We start from the raw sequence: 17,971 nt of genomic DNA on the forward strand, positions 1-17,971 counted from the left end.
TACAAAATGCTTATACTCGCCTTGTATAGTGGTAGGCAATTTAACAGAGCATCTCCAAACAAGCAACAAGAAGGGACAAATGCCCACTTACATGAAATATGGAATATTTTTCAGCATTTAGAATCCACAGTCACGATTATAAAGCAACCATACATAGGGTTTCCCAATGAGGCTATACCCAGGACAGTCTTGAGTGTATGGAGCTGTAGCCCAGCTTTTTGTAAGGAAATTGGAATTACATTTCCATGTGTACTGTGAATCAAAACCAGGACTGGTTGAACCTGTCGTAGGTGACATGGAATCATCAGCTGACCCAGTGTGTACATTATGGGGGGTAATTTTTATGATCCTCGCAGAGCTTTTACAGCCATCTGTCTGCAGGCCCATTTTCAGAGTAACATCCCATGAAGCTGATCTTCTGAAATGCAGAACAGCATGCACACCTCAAATATAACTAATACCTGCTGTAGAGCAGGTGCAAAATACGCACATAAAAGTATCATGGGTAGAGATGTGAATCGGAACCGGAATCTGATCGGTTCCGATTCAAATCTTAAAATTTTTATCGTCTGGCCCGATTGGGTTTTTGTTTATCAGCTGTGCTCAATCCGATAAACAAAAAACCCACCCCGACCCTTAAAAACTGACCCCTTAGCTTCCCCCACCCTCCCGACCCCCCCCAAAAAAATGTTTTAAAATTACCTGGTGGTCCAGTGGGGGCGCGGGGAGCAATCTCCCCCTCTCAGGCCATCGACTGCCTACTAATAAAAATGGCGCCGATGGCCCTTTGCCCTTACCATGTGACAGGGTATCCGTGCCATTGGCCGGCCCCTGTCACATGGTAGGAGCACTGGATGGCTGGCGCCATCTTTAAAAATGGCACGGGCCATGGCCGGCCATCCAGTGCTCCTACCATGTGACAGGGACCGGCCAATGGCACGGATACCCTGTCACATGGTAAGGGCAAAGGGCCATCGGCGCCATTTTTATTAGTGGCAGTCGATGGCCTGAGAGGGGGAGATTGCTCCCCGCGCCCCCACTGGACCACCAGGTAATTTTAAAATGTTTTTGGTGGGGTCGGGAGGGTGGGGAAAGCTAAGGGGTCGATTTTTAAAGGGTCGGTGGGGGGGGGTTTTATCGGGTCATCGGCGCCATTTTTATTAGTGGCATCAAAATGGCGCCGATGGCCCGAGAGCGGGAGATCAGTCCCGGGGCTTCCACTGGACCACCAGGTACTCGTAAAAAGTTTTGGGGGGGGGTTCGGGAGGGTGGGGGAAGGTAAGGATTTAGTTTTAAAGGGTCGGGGTGGGTTTAGGGGTTGTTTTGGTGTGCCGGTTTTCCCGCCCTCCCCCCAAATCCTCAATTTATGATTTTTCACGATAAATCGGGGGAATTTCTATGGTATCGCGCACTCTAATGATTTTTGACGATTTAAAAAATATCGGACGATTTTTTAAATCGTCAAAAAACGATTCACATCCCTAATCATGGGGATATCCAAATGCAACCCCCACTTGCACTGTCCCCCTCCCAACCTAATTCTGCCCCCTTTACCAATGTGGAGAAGCCGGTGCAATAAGACACATGCCGAAAATGGCTGCTCATATTGAGCGCTCGTTTTCCTAACAAGTTTGCAGCCACATCCCTGTGCACCCCGATGCAATATTTAAATGTAGGCAGCGTTAAAAAGAGCGCTACAGGAGAACGTGTATCTCTGCTGCTCAGAAGAGGTTATTGCATTGGGCACTCACAATTGCAATGGGTGCTCAATATGAGCGTCTGTTTTGATTGCTCTTCTTTTGGTTATTTTGCTGAGGTGCCGATTTCAAGGTTGAAATTTATTATAGCAGGTGCCCATTGCTAAGGGCATCTAAATTGTGCAGTCATAAACAACTCACGCTTATTTTTTAGTAAATCAATATACATTTATTTTTCACCACTGCAAGCAGTAAATTCAAGAGCCAGGATGATACTAAGGAAGAGGAAACATTTGTTGCAACACAGGGGACCATATTTTATAATGTTTCTCATGAGCCTTTGACTGCAAGTTAATTTTACTCCACCTCCGGAGCTAGAGTTAAATTCCCTGCATTGAAATTTGTGCATTAGGCCCCCAGTGCTTTCTTGCATCAGGCAGTAATAGTTAAGGTGCTCATCTAAATGGAATTTGCACACATTGGATGCTATTGGGTTTGCATTTATTAGGACGCATGTTTTGGACTCGCTAGACTCGTGCGCCCAAAATGCGCACCCAACCACGCCTAAACCCGTGCACTAAGCTGGGCACACTTTACTGCATCAACCATTGAAGTAGAAGCCATTTTCGAAGTGACTTTTTATGCAGGTGCTTATACAAATCAGGACCATATGCCTTAGCGTCTTTTACTCTCATAATGGGGGAAAAGCACTCTATTTAGAAACACGACAGCAGAAAGACCCTATTACCTATTTAGATTGCTCATCTATACAACTGCTCAACTCTTACATTATTTACCACTCCCTCAGAGATCCTTGTGCCACTCCCATGCTTTCTTGAATTCAGATATTGTCCTGTCTTCACCATCTACACTAGGAGGCTTTTCCATGCATCTATGCAACTACCACCTTTTCTGTGTGAAAAAAAAAAAAGAGAGATAGATATATATTTCCTTAGATTACTCCTGAGTCTACCCACTTTCACCCTCATCCCATGACCCCCTTGTTCTAGACTCTCATTCCCATTGAAAGAGGCCCGCCTCCTATGCATTGATTCCTTGGAGGTATTTACATTTCTCTGTCATATATCTCCTCTATCCTGCATTGCCACATCAGTTCACTTTATAGTCATTGTTGATACCCAGTTTCATGTTTGCAGGTGCCATTGTTTTTTCTCCTTGTAAGACACTGGATGTCATTTCTCATTATGTTGACCTCATTGCATTAACTGGAGTGGGCAGACTTTTGAGACAACTTGTCCCTAAATCAATGCAAGGCATTTGCATTTCTGGTAACCATTTGCCAATCAGACTTTCAGAATAGCAATTTTGTAGCTTTTCAAATATGCTATAATTCTCCAAGAATATCATGGGGGCCACATTGATTCCCTTTATCTCCTTTCGGTAATTTTGTAAATCAACCAAAGGAAAAATTAAATTACATTTTATTAAAAAATGTTTAATCAAGACATCCTTGACACTTAGTCAAACAAAACACACAGATTAAGAGAGCAGAATTAGGAGTTAATTTATTCAAATATGCTATTGACGGAATATATAATGGCTGCCCATTACAAGTAGTTTATTGTCTCACTTCACCTATGAGAGAAGGGGGCAGTTTCCATAACTGAATCACCTATAATTCTTAGACAATATAAAATACCAGGGAGAAAAATCATTCTACTACAGTGTTTGCCAACCCTTTCCTGGAGGCACACCTATCCAGTCAGATTTTCAGGATGTCCATAATGAATATGCATAAGATAGATTTGCAAACTTTGGAACTCAACACGAGCACCCATTTTACTGTGTACTTGTATTGCATCGGCCCGTTTATTGGTAACCTTTCTATGTCCCTGGGCAGTCAAATTATCTGTCTCTGTTTGCTCTGGTTATATCTTCTGTGCAGCCTATCCCATACTCCACCAACTTTCCCTGATACCAAAAAGGTTACATTTTCTTTTTTCTGTCTGTGCTGGATAGTGCCATAAGATACCATTTCAAAATCCTGCTGCTGTTCGCCTTCATGTTCTGAAGGCATCTAAGAGGATCATGATCTATTGTTAAAGAATTACCTATGTAGACAAAATCTAAGGGTGTTGAGGAAGCAATTTTGATTGAGTCGAAGATCAAATGTTTTTTCCCCGCCAGATTCCTGAGTGAGGACTGTACCCAATCATACTGCCAATGCATTATTTTATTTATTTATTTATAGACAATTTGATATTCTGCGTTTTTCCACAAATGGCCTCAAGTTGGATTACAAAACAAGTTTTAATTAACAGTTGCAGGTCATTTACAATATAAGTTGAATCAAATTTTCAATGGATTGAGAGGCCAGACTGTATAATTTATAGTCTTAACAGTTGAGGTACATAGGGAGACTGAGTGTCTCATTGGTGTACAGTGTAAAATCTTTTGAGAAGTCCATACAGCAGACCATTAATTTCTGGCATAAGCTCATCTTCAGCTTATTTAAAGGTGCTTTCACACTCTGTGGTCCAGTTTGCAAACTTCTTGGCTCCTTTCTTCATAAGTTCTTTTGACAAGGTTGCCATATCCAAAAAGTGGGAGATTAGCTTACAGTCGTACTCTGCTAGTCCTAGAAAGGCTTGTACCTACTTCAGTTTATAAATCACATATACGGAATCATGTCAAAGGGTTTGCTGAAATTTAAGTACACTACATCTAGCGCTATTCCGCGATCTAATTCTCTGGTCATCGAAATTGATTAGATTAGTCTGACAAAACCTAAGAACATAGGAAGTTGCCATACTGGGTTAGAGCCAAGGGTCCATCAAGCCCAGCTTCATGTTTCCAACAGTAGCCAATTCAGGATACAAGTACCTGGCAAGTACACAAACGTTAAATAGATCCCATCCTACTAATGCCACAATAAGCAGCAAGCTATTCCCTAAGTCAACTTGACTAATAGCATTTTATGAACTTTACCTTCAGAAACTTGCCCAAACCTTTATTAAACCCAGCTAAGCTAACTGCCTTAACCACATCATCTGGCAATGAATTTCAGAGCTTAATTGTGCATTGAGTGCAAAAGAATTTTCTCCAATTTGTTTTAAATGTGCTACTCACTAACTTCATTGAGTGCCCTCTAGTCCTTGTATTATCTGAAAGATTAAACAACCGATTCACACTCACCCCATCTAGTTTTCTCATGATTTTGTAGACCTCTGTCATATGCCCCCTCAGCCGTCTCTTCAAGCTGATCAGTTCTAACCTCTTTCCTTATAGGAGATCCGTTCCAGCCTCTCATCATTTTGGTTACCCTTCTCGGTGTATCTATATCATTTTTGAGATGCAGCAACCAGAAATGAACACAGTATTCAGTGTGGTCTCACCAAGGAGCGATAGAGGCATTATGATAATCTCATTTTATTCATCATTCCCTTCCTATAAATTCCTAACATTGTTTCCTTTTTTTTTTTTTTATTGCTGCAACACACTGAGCTGATGATTTCAATGTATTGTCCATTATGATGCCTGCATCTTTTTCCTGGGTGGTAATTCCTAACATGAAACCTAAGATTGTGTAATTACAGCATGGGTTATTTTTCCTCATATGCATCACATTAAATTTTACCTGCCATTTGGATGCCTAGTCTTCCAGTCTCGCAAGGTCCTTCTGCATTTTATTACTATCTGCTTGTGATTTAACTACTCTTAATAATTTTGTCATCTGCAGATTTGATCACCTCCCCTTTCTATCCATTCCCCTTTCCAGGTAATTTATAAATATATTAAAAAACACCAATCAAGTATAGATCCCTGAGACACACTCCACTGTTTACTTCTCTCCACTGAGAAAACTGACCATTTAATCCTACTTGTTTCCTTTCTTTTAACCAGTTTGCAGTCCACAAAAGTACATTGCCTCCTATCCTATCCTCTCATATGGAACTTTAAATGCCTTCTGATAATCCAGAAACTACATCTACTATCTCACCTTTAGTGAAGTTTATTAATCCTTTCAAAAGAATGTAGCAGATTTGTGAAGCAAGACTTCCCTTGGGTAAATCCATGATGGCTGTATCCCATTAAACCACATCTATATGTTCTGTGATTTTGTTCTTTAGAAAAGTTTCCACAATTTTTCCCAGCAATGAAGTCAGGCTCACTGGTCTAAAGTTTCCCAAATCACCCCTGGAGCCCTGTTTAAATATCTGGATTATATTGGCCACCTTCCAGTCTTCAGGTAGAGTGGATGATTTTAATGATAGATTATAAACTACTAGTTACAGATCTGAAATTTCAATTTTGTGTTCTTATACCATCTGGTTCAGGCAATTTTCTACTTCATTTTGTCAATCTGGCCTACTATTTCACAGTGATATGGTTTAGTTCATCTGAATCATCAACCTTGAAAAGAAAAGAAATTAATGTAGTCTTTCCGTGATGGTCTTATCTTCCCTAAGTGCCCCTTAACCCCTCAATCATCTAACAGTCCAACAGACTCCCTCACAGGCTTCTTCCTTTGGATTTATTTTTAAATGTTTTTATTATGAATTTTTGCCTCTATGGCCAGCTTGTTCAAGTTCTCTCTTAACCTGTCTTACAGGTGTTTTACATTTGATTTGCCAGTGCTTATGCTTTTTCCTATTTTCTTTAGATGGATCCTCGTTCCAATTTTTAAAGGAATTTTTTTGGATAAAATAGCCTCTTTTGCTTCACTTTTTAACCATACTGGCAATTGTTTGGACTTCCTTCCACCTTTCTTAATGCATGGAATACATCTGGACTACGCTTTTAAGACTGTATTTTTAAACAGTGTTCATGCCTGTTGTACACTCTTAACCTTCATGGTTGCACCTTTCAATTTTTTCCTATCTTCCTCATTTTATCAAAGTCTCCCTTTTGAAAGTTTAGTGCTAGAGCTGTAAATGTATTTATTGTCCCCTTATCAGTCATTAATTCAAATTTGATTGGTTAAGATCACTATTGCCACTAAGTGTTCCACTAAGAAGTAAATCTAAAATAGCTCCCTCATATTGGTTCCTGAACCTACCTCTTGTTACCCATGCTGCCGTGGATCGAGTATTCCATTGATTCTAGAAAGTACACTATTCTTTGTTTTAACAGTGATACATTAATTGACATTTATCACCTCTACAAACAGCTCAAGGCGATTTACAACATAGACAACAACAACTATAGACTCATTCAATAAAATCCAGTACAACAAAAGATAACACAAATAACTTAAAATAACCAACCCACTGCTCAACAACACAAATCACCCACTATGACATAAAAACCAGCATAAACTAAAATATCACCCTAATCCAATATCAACTAAACAGTACTTTACACAAATATCATCCATTCATTTATTCACCACTGAAGTTAGAACATCCAGCCTGTAGTTCTTGGACTCCTAAACTTCCACTTTTGTGAAGACCTACTACATCTGCTTGTTTCCAATCATTTGGAACCACTCCTGACTCAAAAGAAGCATTGAAAAGATCAGACAGGATCACTGCCAGAACTTCCCTAAGTGTATCCCGTTTGGCCCAATTGCTTTATCTAATTTTAGGTTTGCTAGCTCTTCGCGAACAGTCTTCTGAAAATCAGTTGCAGACTGTTTCACGTCCATTTCTATTAGTGATGGTTTTCTATGGTTCTATTCCTAGCCCTTCTTCAGTGAACATTGAACATAAATACTTGTTAAGCAATTCTGCTTTCTCCTCTTGAGCCTCTACATACCAATACCTTTTTATACATTGTTAATTTCTGATTTACTCTCCCACCTCCCTTGCCTCTCTTGTTATCTTCACGTTCCTTAAACCAAGTTCCTGCAACCCCTGTTCATTGTAACTTATCTTATCTTTATCTTTCCTTGCTATTGTTAATGTTATAACACCCCCTGTTCAATGTGAACCAATATGTTTCATGAATGTTGGTATAAAAAAGAATTAAATAAACATATTCCTCCCTTTACCTTTGTTTTACAATCTCACTTTTTACTGCCTCCTAGTACTAAAATATCTTTAAAATAAAAAAAAGTACTTCCTGTTTTACTGTATTAGCTATTTTTTTTCCATTTGCGACTTTGCTTTCTTGACTACTTTACTTCCCCAGCTTGTTTTGTAGTGTGTCTATAGCTAAACTCCTGTTCCCATGCCAACTTTATACATTTCAAGTTCATGTTGACCTACATCCAGTCTGCTATTGTGCATGCCAAGCAAGAATATTATGTCCATCTGACAAAATGTCTCGCCTTCAGGCTTCACTGTCTCTCTGCCACAATCAATTCCCTCCTCATACTACTTCTGTCTCCTCCCTCCCCTTTAACTCTGCCCAGACTATGGCTGTCTAGTGTCTACTACCATGACAAAGTTCACAAAATGAGTGCCTCTCTTCCTACCTTGTCCTTCCCAAATAGATTGGTATATAATTATACCAGCCTACAATCATGCTACGCTGTGCACCATGTTTCAGTGATTGCCTCCTGTGTCCAAGTCAGCTTCTTCCAAGATTCTCTCTAGATCTGGGATTTTGTTTCCCATATACTAAGAGCATTAGTGTACACAGCTTTCTAGATGTTGCCTTTTCCCCCCCATGTCCCTATGTGACCTTCCCACTCTTCCTGACTTCGATGTGTTCTCCTATGATTTCTTTCATTGAAAGCTTTTCTCTTGTTCTTGTGCTGGTCAGCTCCCAACCCCTCTGACTTTACTAGCTTCTGGGGTATGGTTGTTGGGGGTGGAGCTTTGTCCCTCCCTTTTCATGAGCTATACTCAAATTCCCTTGTGCACTTGGTTGTTCTTCCCTCTATTTTCCTTTGCCAAACTTTATTGGCAACTTTTCTTTGTATGACCCAGGACACCTGGATTGTCTGGTTTGTTCATTCTGGACGTATCTTCTGTATAGCCCATCACAGTAAGTATAAAAAGTATATGTAATGTAATATGTGACAGTTCTTTACCCACTTGTGACTTTTAACACTTCTTGACTTGTAAAAGTGCTGAATCAGGAAGTTGTGGGCAGCTGTTCATGGGGAAAATATGATTCTGCTGCAGCTGAATTTGATTAAAAGCCCTTTTACACTTCCTAATTGTCTGGGGATGGGGAAAGGTTGTTGTGTGGCGGGAAGCTCTGTATATTGTACTGCTTTTGCTATTAATGTAGCTATTACTTGACAGTAATGTATCCATGTGTCTCTTGGGGATCTGTCTTGTATAATAGGTACAAGACAAGTCAAACATCTTAACAATAGGGTCATTCATCAAAATGTGTTATGGCGTTAATGCATGTGTTATGCCATTATCATGCGATGTTTGTTATCACATGGTGCAAATGCAAATTTTTTGAAAGGGCAGGATTGGGGAGGGGTTTGGGTGGGATTAATGAAAATAAGGGGCAGTATTGCACCGTGCGATAGCACAATGTATGCTATTGCATGTTTTTAACACCAGAAATAACTACATCTTTTTTCCTGGCGTTAAGCTGTGTGATACGCCAGAAACAGCCATACGCAATTTGCGTTAAAGATTGAAAATTGCATTTTGGCCATTTCTGAGGTTGGGGAGAGGAGAAGGGGAGAGGAGTTGGGGGGGGGAGAGAGCAAGCCTCTGGGGAGGCTTGCTCTCTCCCCCCAATAGAGGAGGGCCAGCTAATAGCTTGAGGTGAGAAGGTGATGGTGGTTTAGGGTTTACGGGCCAGTTTGACATGCAGAGTGAGACGTACGAACAGCACAGTACACCTTTGTGAAGATTTGCTGTCATTTGGAGTGAGGAAAGTCTCACAAAAATGAGATTTATACTATGTTCTCTCTCCCTAGCTTGATAGTACCTTGTTATAGAGTCCATCAAGTTAGGGCGTGAGATCATTGTAGAAATCTCATCTTTGTGAGACTTTCCTCACTCCAAATGACGTCAGATCTTCACAAAGATGCACTGTGCTGTTTGTACGTCTCCTTTTCCATGAAAAATTGACCCCTAAACCCTAAAGCAACACCTCACTTTGAGGTATTAAGTGGCCCTCCTATAGTGATATAAATAGTTGACTTCTGTGAAGGCCTTATAAAGAGTCTCTCTCACTTGCTTTCTCGCACTCTTCCACACACACACACCCCCCCCCCCCCTCCAATAGTAATAGCTACCTGCCTGAGCACTTCGTGAGCTGTGATACACTACCTATGCAAAGCGTTGTGTTAGCACGTGGTGCAGTAATTCTAAAATTACCATAAACGCGGCCCTTTTTCTTACCGCGGGCATTATCCATGCAATATTATAGTATTTTGATGAATCTAGGGGTAAATTTTGTGTTTTTCTCTGATGTTCTTTGTAAGTGACTAAATTGTTAAAGAAGCTGATACATTGTAATAATTTTGCAGGTGTTGAATGCTCTTGATGAAATGGGTGATTTCTTACAAGTGAAATATTCCCGGCACTCCAGGTCATCTCGTCCAGAACTATACGATGAAACAAACTTTGAACTTGATGACTGAGTTTCACAGCTGTGAACTGAACATGTAATGGCATAATTAAAAACAGAACTATGTGCGGAGACGAGAATATCGTGCCACAGCATCCTACACAGGAATACATGAATGAGAAGCCTCCCACTTGCCAGGTCCCTGCTATCTGCTGCCTTTCTCTTGGAAGCTAAGTGTGTTCATGCCTTGGACTGCTTCAAATCCACTGCAAGCTAGGTAGAGATTAGCAGTGCAATTGGTGTTCAATATTGCTGACTGCTGAAAAAATGATGTTGAACACAAACTACTGGAAACCACCAAGTAACAAGATATTTTGTTGTCCTACTTTCCTGTTTTGAAATTCTAAACACCGGTGGGCAAGAACTAAAAAAGAACTTTAACAGAAGACACTAAGAGGATACCCATGCAATAAACAATTTAAATTATTAAATATATTTTTGGCTAAATACCTGGTTATATTTTTTCTCTCCTTTATAGTCAACTGCTGCATATTTTTTTTTTTTTATTCCTGGAGGCTTTGGCTTCCTTGGAGAAGTGAGGGGAAAATGTGGAGAGATTCAGCCCAAAGTGCGCCAAAGTTTTATGATGATTGCTTTGTCTTTCTATTTAAAATTGAGAAAAATATGATCAAATGCTAGAATAATATATTATTGCTTTATACCAATGGTCCAAGCCAACCTTGCAGGTTGCTTTACATAGATAAAAATCCACACCTGTCTACCTTACATAGTTTCAAATGCAAAATCTGCTCATTTAAGTACACCAGGGATGTAGTCATTTCTGTTCAGTGTAAACTGTCTTCTTTTTTTATTTATTTATTTTTTAGTTGTTAAAGCCCTTAAAGATCCCTGGTGAGAATTGTATCCATTAAATGTTGCAGACTAGCAGTCCAAATTAGCTACTTAGGCAGTAAGGAACCTAATATTCATTATTATCTGCAAATATTTTTACAGCATTTGTTTAGTGCTATAAATCTGCAGATTGTATCAATGTAAAAATACTCAGATCATTGAAATCTGTGTGTGTATCACTTTTATAAACCCATTCCCAAACTTTTTGAACTCTTTGGACACTGTTGAACATTGCTGAAATTAAATAATTGTGCCCTTAATAGAATGATGATCTACAGTAAACCAGAGATTCCATGTATGACTTACTACCTGTTACATTTCATCCAGTGAATCAAGTTGTAAACTTCATGGAAGGATAGTTAAATTAGCATATATTTTCTATTTTAGCTGCTATGATGTATTTCACAGTTTTTAAGCTGTTTTTCAAATGCTTGAGGGGGGTTTTGCTTTTTTGTAATAAATCGACTTGACATATAAAAATATATTCTGGAATTATTGTCTGTAACAAGTTAGAGTAACTATTACACACTGAGTATACAGCAGAATTACAGACTGAGGGGGTGAAGAGCAATGCTGTGTAGATTATGGCCTTTGTGTGATGCCAGACCCTACAGAAATTCCTGTGGTTGTACAAATTGACTAAACATCCCAACTCAAACACATTGCATCAAGAGACGACTAACTTTGTTATAGAGATGTACCGCACTTTCGTGTTTATGCAAGTTGTGGTACAAAAAGAACCCACAGCTGTGCCATAAGATTTAGAGGAATTGCAGTGTGTTAATCCTTACTTGTTAAAAGAGCTTTGATAATGAAAGAAGAGTGATAGATTTTGAAGATTCCTGGTCCCTCCTCACCACCACCTTTTATTTCAGACAGATACAAGTTCCTAGGTATCATTGTGACTATCACTTTCATACTCAAATGTTATGCATCCTACAGTATCAAATATTCACAAAGCATGTAGCAGAAAACTCAACCCCCGTGTTATATTTGTCTTGATGGAGTAAACTTGAGCTGTGTTGGAGGAGACTAGGTGGAAAGTGCTCAGGAATCTACATGAAAAGGAAACCTAAAAGAAAAGAACATGAATTGAGTTGCACTCCCTGCAAGGGATTTGATTTTCTAAGCATTTTTCTTTGGTTTAAACATCCATATCACTGTTACAGTGTAAATGTGTAGATTGTTCCCATATCTTAGGAGAGGGTTTTATCAGATTAATGCACTGAAATGATACTATAGTGGGCTTTCATCTTTGGATCTCTGCTACCAGACCCTACTCTGGGTATTAGTACTCCTATTTATCACTTCTCTAGCGCTACTCTATATCCACAGTGCTGTACAAAAACACGTAAGAGACCTTCTTTGCTCAACAGAGTTTATAATCCAATCAAGACAAACATACAAGGCAAATGAGACTGGAAATTTCATTTATAAACAAAATGGCAATAAGGATGTGTGCGGGATAACTGGGGGCTAAAGTTTAAAAAGTCTCAAAAAGGTAGATATTTATGCTGGATTTGAATAATGCCAGAGAGGGAACATGAGTCATCAGCTCAAAGTCTTTTCCAAGGTGGAAAGCAGAGAGTCAGGAGAGGGTGGTGGAAGAGAATGACTTACCCAATGAGTGGTGGACATGAGAAGGGGTGTAGGAAAAGATGAAAGACAGTAAGGTCTAGAAGAGTGCAGACTCTTGTAGATGAGTTAGATAAACTTGAAATATATGTGGAAATAGGGAGTCAGTGTAGTGACTTAAGAAGAGTGGTTATATGGGTGTAGTGACATTGGGAAGAGAAGTCTTTAGCTGAATTCTAGATTGTAGTGGAGAGAGATGGTTTGCTGAGAGACCTGTGACATGCAGGTTGCAGTAGTCTAAGCAGAGGTAATGAGTGTAGAAAAGTTCTGGTAGTGGTTTCAGAAAGGAAGGGATGGATTTTGGTAATGTTAAATAGAAGAATTTACATATTTTAGCAGTGTTCTGGATGTGTATAGAGAAGGAGCAAAAGAGTAGTCGAAGATCACCCCAAGGTTACGGGCTGAGGGGACTGGGAGACTGACAGTTATCTACAGAAATAGAGAAAGGTATATAAGGAGTTTTATCTTGGCCTTGTTGAGCTTAAGGTGGTGGAGGGACATCTAGGCAACAATGTCAGACAAACAAGCTCAGATTTGAAACTAGATAACTGGATCTGGAAGCAGTCATGGAAGAAGATGATTTAGATGTAGTCATTGTCACAGAAATGTGTGATGTATGGAAAACCATGACTGACAGAGATACTAACAGGCTATAATCTATTCAGAAAAGACCAGGTAGGAAGGAAGAAAAAAGGTGTGGCTATATATATAAAAATATTAAAACAGAATTGCAGGGCTTCCAAGGTAAGGAGGAGGCACTGTGGGTTAATCTGGAAAGAGGGAAAGGAATATGTATTTATATTGGTGTAATATACAGACCAATACGGTAATATAATACTGAAGGTAAAACATGTGACACGACTATCGAACAGACACAATACCTACCAACATGTCACAATACAACTAATAGTTTTTATTGAAAATCTTATATTATAAACATATTAAAAGGTACCCAACCCAAAGATAAAAGTCATAGAAGTAAATATCCACCCAAAAATAAAATTAGCTCTAAATCCCAACTAGGACCCTAGTTTCAATGGTCAACAACAGTCTTCATCGGGTCAAAATTACAATATCACGAATACGTTTGCATGACAAGACAATGTGAACAAATGTGTACAGTGAGGGGTAGATTTTAAAATGTGCGTGCAGGCGTCCATGTGCGTGCGCTACCCAGCACGCACACATGGACACCTGATTTTATAATGTGCGCATGTTATAAAATCGGGGGTCGGCGTGCACAAGAGGGTGCACAATTGTTCAACTTGCACGCACCAATGTCCGCAGCCTTCCCCTAACCCTCACGTGCCCTAGCCCTCACCTAGACACCCCCCCCCCCCCGACCTTTATCTTACCTGTTGCTCCTGCCTCCCGGCAGGTGCAGGTTGCGCATGCCAGCAAAGCAGCAAATGGCCACTGTGCCAGGAGCCTCTGACTCTGCGCCTGGACTGCCCCACCCCTTTTTCAAAGCCCCAGGACATACGCGCATGGCCGGGCCTTTTTAAAATAGGCCCAGCATGCTTAAGGCCTCCAAACGCTGATAACACATCCAATCACTAGCAACTCTCACTCTGCCCGCTTTGTTGATACTGTTAACGCATTTGATCTGCAGTCTTGTATTGTTTTCTGGGCTTTTAAAATGTTTATGTTATGTCACACACATTTTTATGTTTAATCAGCAAAATTTGTATTAAATTGGATAAACTTTATACAACTATCTAAAGAAAAACAGTATAAATTAGTCTATATGTTGTAGAATTCTCTTGTGGAAAAGGAACAGAGGCAGGATGTCATGTTGATAATTCAAGCCTTGATGTTGAAGCAACAGTGATTCTGCTCCAGTATTTCCCAACACTATCCTAAAGGCACACCTAACCAGAGATATATGAGAAAGTTGCATACACTGGACATCCTGAAAATCCGGATGGGTATGCTTCTAGGAGAGGATTGGGACATACTGTGCTACTTACTATAGAAAAATTATTTCCATAAAACTGGGGCATCATGTTAGCTACAAGTTGTTACCCAATATGGACCTTCACTCTTAAAACAATGTAGAACAGAGGTGGCACCCTTCCATTCATACAATTGGTCCCCCCAAGATGGATTACTGTCTACATCTACCCGCATATGTGAGCATTTAAGCTGTATTCGAACAAGTAAAATAGCACCAATAGTTGAAAATTGGACCACTCCCCAACATTCTATCGATGATCTAAAATTTTTTGTTATACATCAGTGTAATTTGTCTCGGGGTGGTGATCTCTCTCATCAGTTAATCCAAAGGGAACAACTTTTAATATGCAGTTGGAATACAGTTATACCTCATGGACTAAACTGTGAAGTTGAATGGAATAGCTTATTGTGATGCGGTTGTTTGAGTTCTCATTTTGATCAGCCTAGATAGAGCAGTATGCCATTATGTGATTGTACAGTCCTCTTTTTGTTCAGCTTAGATAGAGTAATGCATGGTTATGTGATTGTTTGTTCTCTATTTGGTCGGTTTGTGTTGTGAGTCACCTTTGCTTCCCGTTGATAAAGAGGTTGAAAATGTTCGGTGGAGTTTTTCTTATTGCGGTCGGGAGATAGTGACAAATCCAGTTTCTTAAAAATTCTGATTTTGGAAATATTGCAGCTATTTTAGATTCTAGATAGATGCCACTGGGTGCAATGAGAGATTTCAATTTCGGTTGAGTTCGTTTTAAACCAGCATGTGTTTTCTGTGCATGCATGGCATTTTTTGTGACCATGCAGCAGTAAGATTCCCAGTCTGTTGTATTCCTTGAAGTTTTGTATAAGGTTGGTATTTTTGCAATTTATATATTTTTGTGTCATTGGAGCCATATCCTTCTTGCAAATTGGGCATAAGCACTAGAGCTCCAAAGTGACAAATTGCAGTGAGAACAACTGGTGTACAATCTGTGTTCAGCGTTCAACTGGCCGAGGAAGAATAATGCACCGTCTCAATGTCTCAACCAAAAACCCGATGCTGCAGCGTTTCGGCAGCTACTGCTGCTTGCCTCAGGAAATCATTCTCATTCTAAAAACAACAAAATTTGTGTAAAAAAAAAACAAAAAAATACCTTATTAAACCTTTTTTAAACCTTAAACCCCTCCCCCTTGGTTTTGATGGATACACAGGTAGCTAGTAAAACCATCTTGTTTCACAGCGACTGTCATAAGGTGCTCATATCCGAACCACCAACAAATTTGTATAAATGTTCTTTCAAATAGTCAAGGAATAAAGATGAAATTCACATAAATGAAATATACCAAAATTCTAATTATACTTAAATTTTAACCATTTAATAAAAAATTGTCAAAATTTTAACCATTCTTAATATAGATTTTTAAATATTTAATATTTTTTATTTTGGTTGAGATCTTGAGACAGTGTATTCTTCCTTGGCCAGTTGAACGCTGAGCACTGATTGTAAAGCTGTTCCAGTCAGTTGAACGCTATTCTCACTGCAATTTGTTACTTTAGGCATAAACACTAGAGCTCCAATTTGCAAGAAGGATATGGCTCCGATGACAAATTTATTGCATGGCTGCAAAAATGGAGACTGATTTAAACATAAGTTCTATAGATTAAGGCATAGAGACTGTGAGTGTTCACTGTTGAGCATTAATATATTTTTTCTGCAATTAGAAAGGAGGCTTATTCAAATACAAGGTCTTTTCCTTGATAAAAAGAAAAAAAAAAAGACTTTTACAATTCAATGTGTCATTACAGCAAGGATTATTGATAAAAGAGCTTTGCTCACAATTTTTGCTTTGGGTACAGCTACTCAAGACTGGACTTAAGGATTTGAGGAATATAAGTATAGTTTTGCCTTTAAAAAATCGCATTTTTATATATTTTTATGAGGTGTGTTTTTTGGTTTTTGGTGATTTTTTTTTTTCAATTTTTTGACGTTTTTGATTATTTTTTATTTCACTTACTCTTCCCCCCCCCCCCCCCCCCCCCCCCCTCTTTTGGGGATTTTCCCCTCGTTTGTCGTTTTGGTTTGTGTTTTTGTCTCTTGAGTGTACGTTTTGTCCTTTGTGTTTTAAGAGGGCTTATGGGATAAAGATTGTTAAGAAGTTTGACATAATATGTGAATTAGTTTGATATAAGATCAAGGAATGCTTTTGGATACAGTAAAGGTTTAAAATGCTATTTAATTTAATAGTGTGAGCTATTATATTATCACTGTTGTTTTTGGTCTTTGCCTTAGATTGTGAGGACAACCATTAGCGGTAATTTGTAGTGTTGTGGCCAACAATATATAAGTAGTCACATTTTTAAGGGTAAGTCAGCCTTGATATTTGAGAAGAGTACAAAAATAGATATATTCAGGTGATTAAATTTTTTATTTTTTTTTAGGTAATGGGAAAATCATCTTTATTCAATTTGTGAAGTGCAGTGCACTCAAGGAAATAGCGTGTACAACTCAAATGTAAAGTTTTGACATTTGTTGCTGGTCCTTTAATAAGTAACCAACTACGTTCTCTGCAGAAAAATTGAGATTTATTTGCAATTTAAAATTTGTGAATAATCAACAGTTTTCAGGTTGGAGGGAGAAATATATCAATCCCCCTGAGGAAGCCAATCTGGCAAAACAGATTGTTGGGGTATTCAGAAAGGGATATATAGGCAGCTGAATCCGGACAGAGAGAGGCCTACCTGGAGAGATCCAGAGACAGCATCAAGCTCCTCCGTTGGCCCAGACGTAAGTGGGAAGAGTCTACGCGCCCACAAAATCGACGCGTTAGCGGCGTTCAGAGCAGCTGAATCCGGACAGAGAGAGACCTACCTGGAGAGATCCAGAGACAACATCAAGCTCCTCCGTTGGTCCCGACGTAAGTGGGAGGAGTCTACACGCCCACAAAATTGATGCGTTAGCGGCGTTCAGAGCAGCTGAATCTGGACAGAGAGAGGCCTACCTGGAGAGATCCAGAGACAACATCAAGCTCCTCCGTTGGTCCCGACGTAAGTGGGAGGAGTCTACGCGCCCACAAAATCGACGCATTAGCGGCGTTCAGAGCAGCTGAATCTGGACAGAGAGAGGCCTACCTGGAGAGATCCAGAGACAACATCAAGCTCCTCCGTTGGCCCCGACGTAAGTGGGAGGAGTCTACGCGCCCACAAAATCGACATGTTAGCGGCACGCCACTGCCGCCGGCGTGCGGCTTAGTCCGGCTTAGTCCGGATTAGGACGGAGTAGTGGAGAGAATCCTCGGCCGGTTTCAGCTGCCACAGAGGTAAGAAAAATCACAGAACACTGACTATATACGATATACCCTGTTGAAGAAGAATAAAAAATTTCTTTGTTAATATGCCGCCAAAATGA

General features: G+C 39.7%; 1 protein-coding gene across 1 annotated transcript in view; it reads left to right on the top strand.

Annotated features, from left to right (window-relative positions):
* Window positions 1–11,498, top strand: part of LOC115086984 (serine palmitoyltransferase 3-like) — a 254,044-nt gene extending 242,546 nt beyond the window's left edge. The window contains exon 12 of the mRNA XM_029593553.1: window positions 10,048–11,498. Within this exon, the coding sequence (XP_029449413.1) occupies window positions 10,048–10,161 (114 nt within the window). The 3' untranslated portion in view covers window positions 10,162–11,498. The remainder of the gene's footprint in view (window positions 1–10,047) is intronic.
* Window positions 11,499–17,971: the final 6,473 nt, after the last annotated feature.

The sequence above is a fragment of the Rhinatrema bivittatum genome, chromosome 3, assembly GCF_901001135.1.
Source record: "Rhinatrema bivittatum chromosome 3, aRhiBiv1.1, whole genome shotgun sequence".
Taxonomy (NCBI): Eukaryota; Metazoa; Chordata; class Amphibia; order Gymnophiona; family Rhinatrematidae; genus Rhinatrema; species Rhinatrema bivittatum.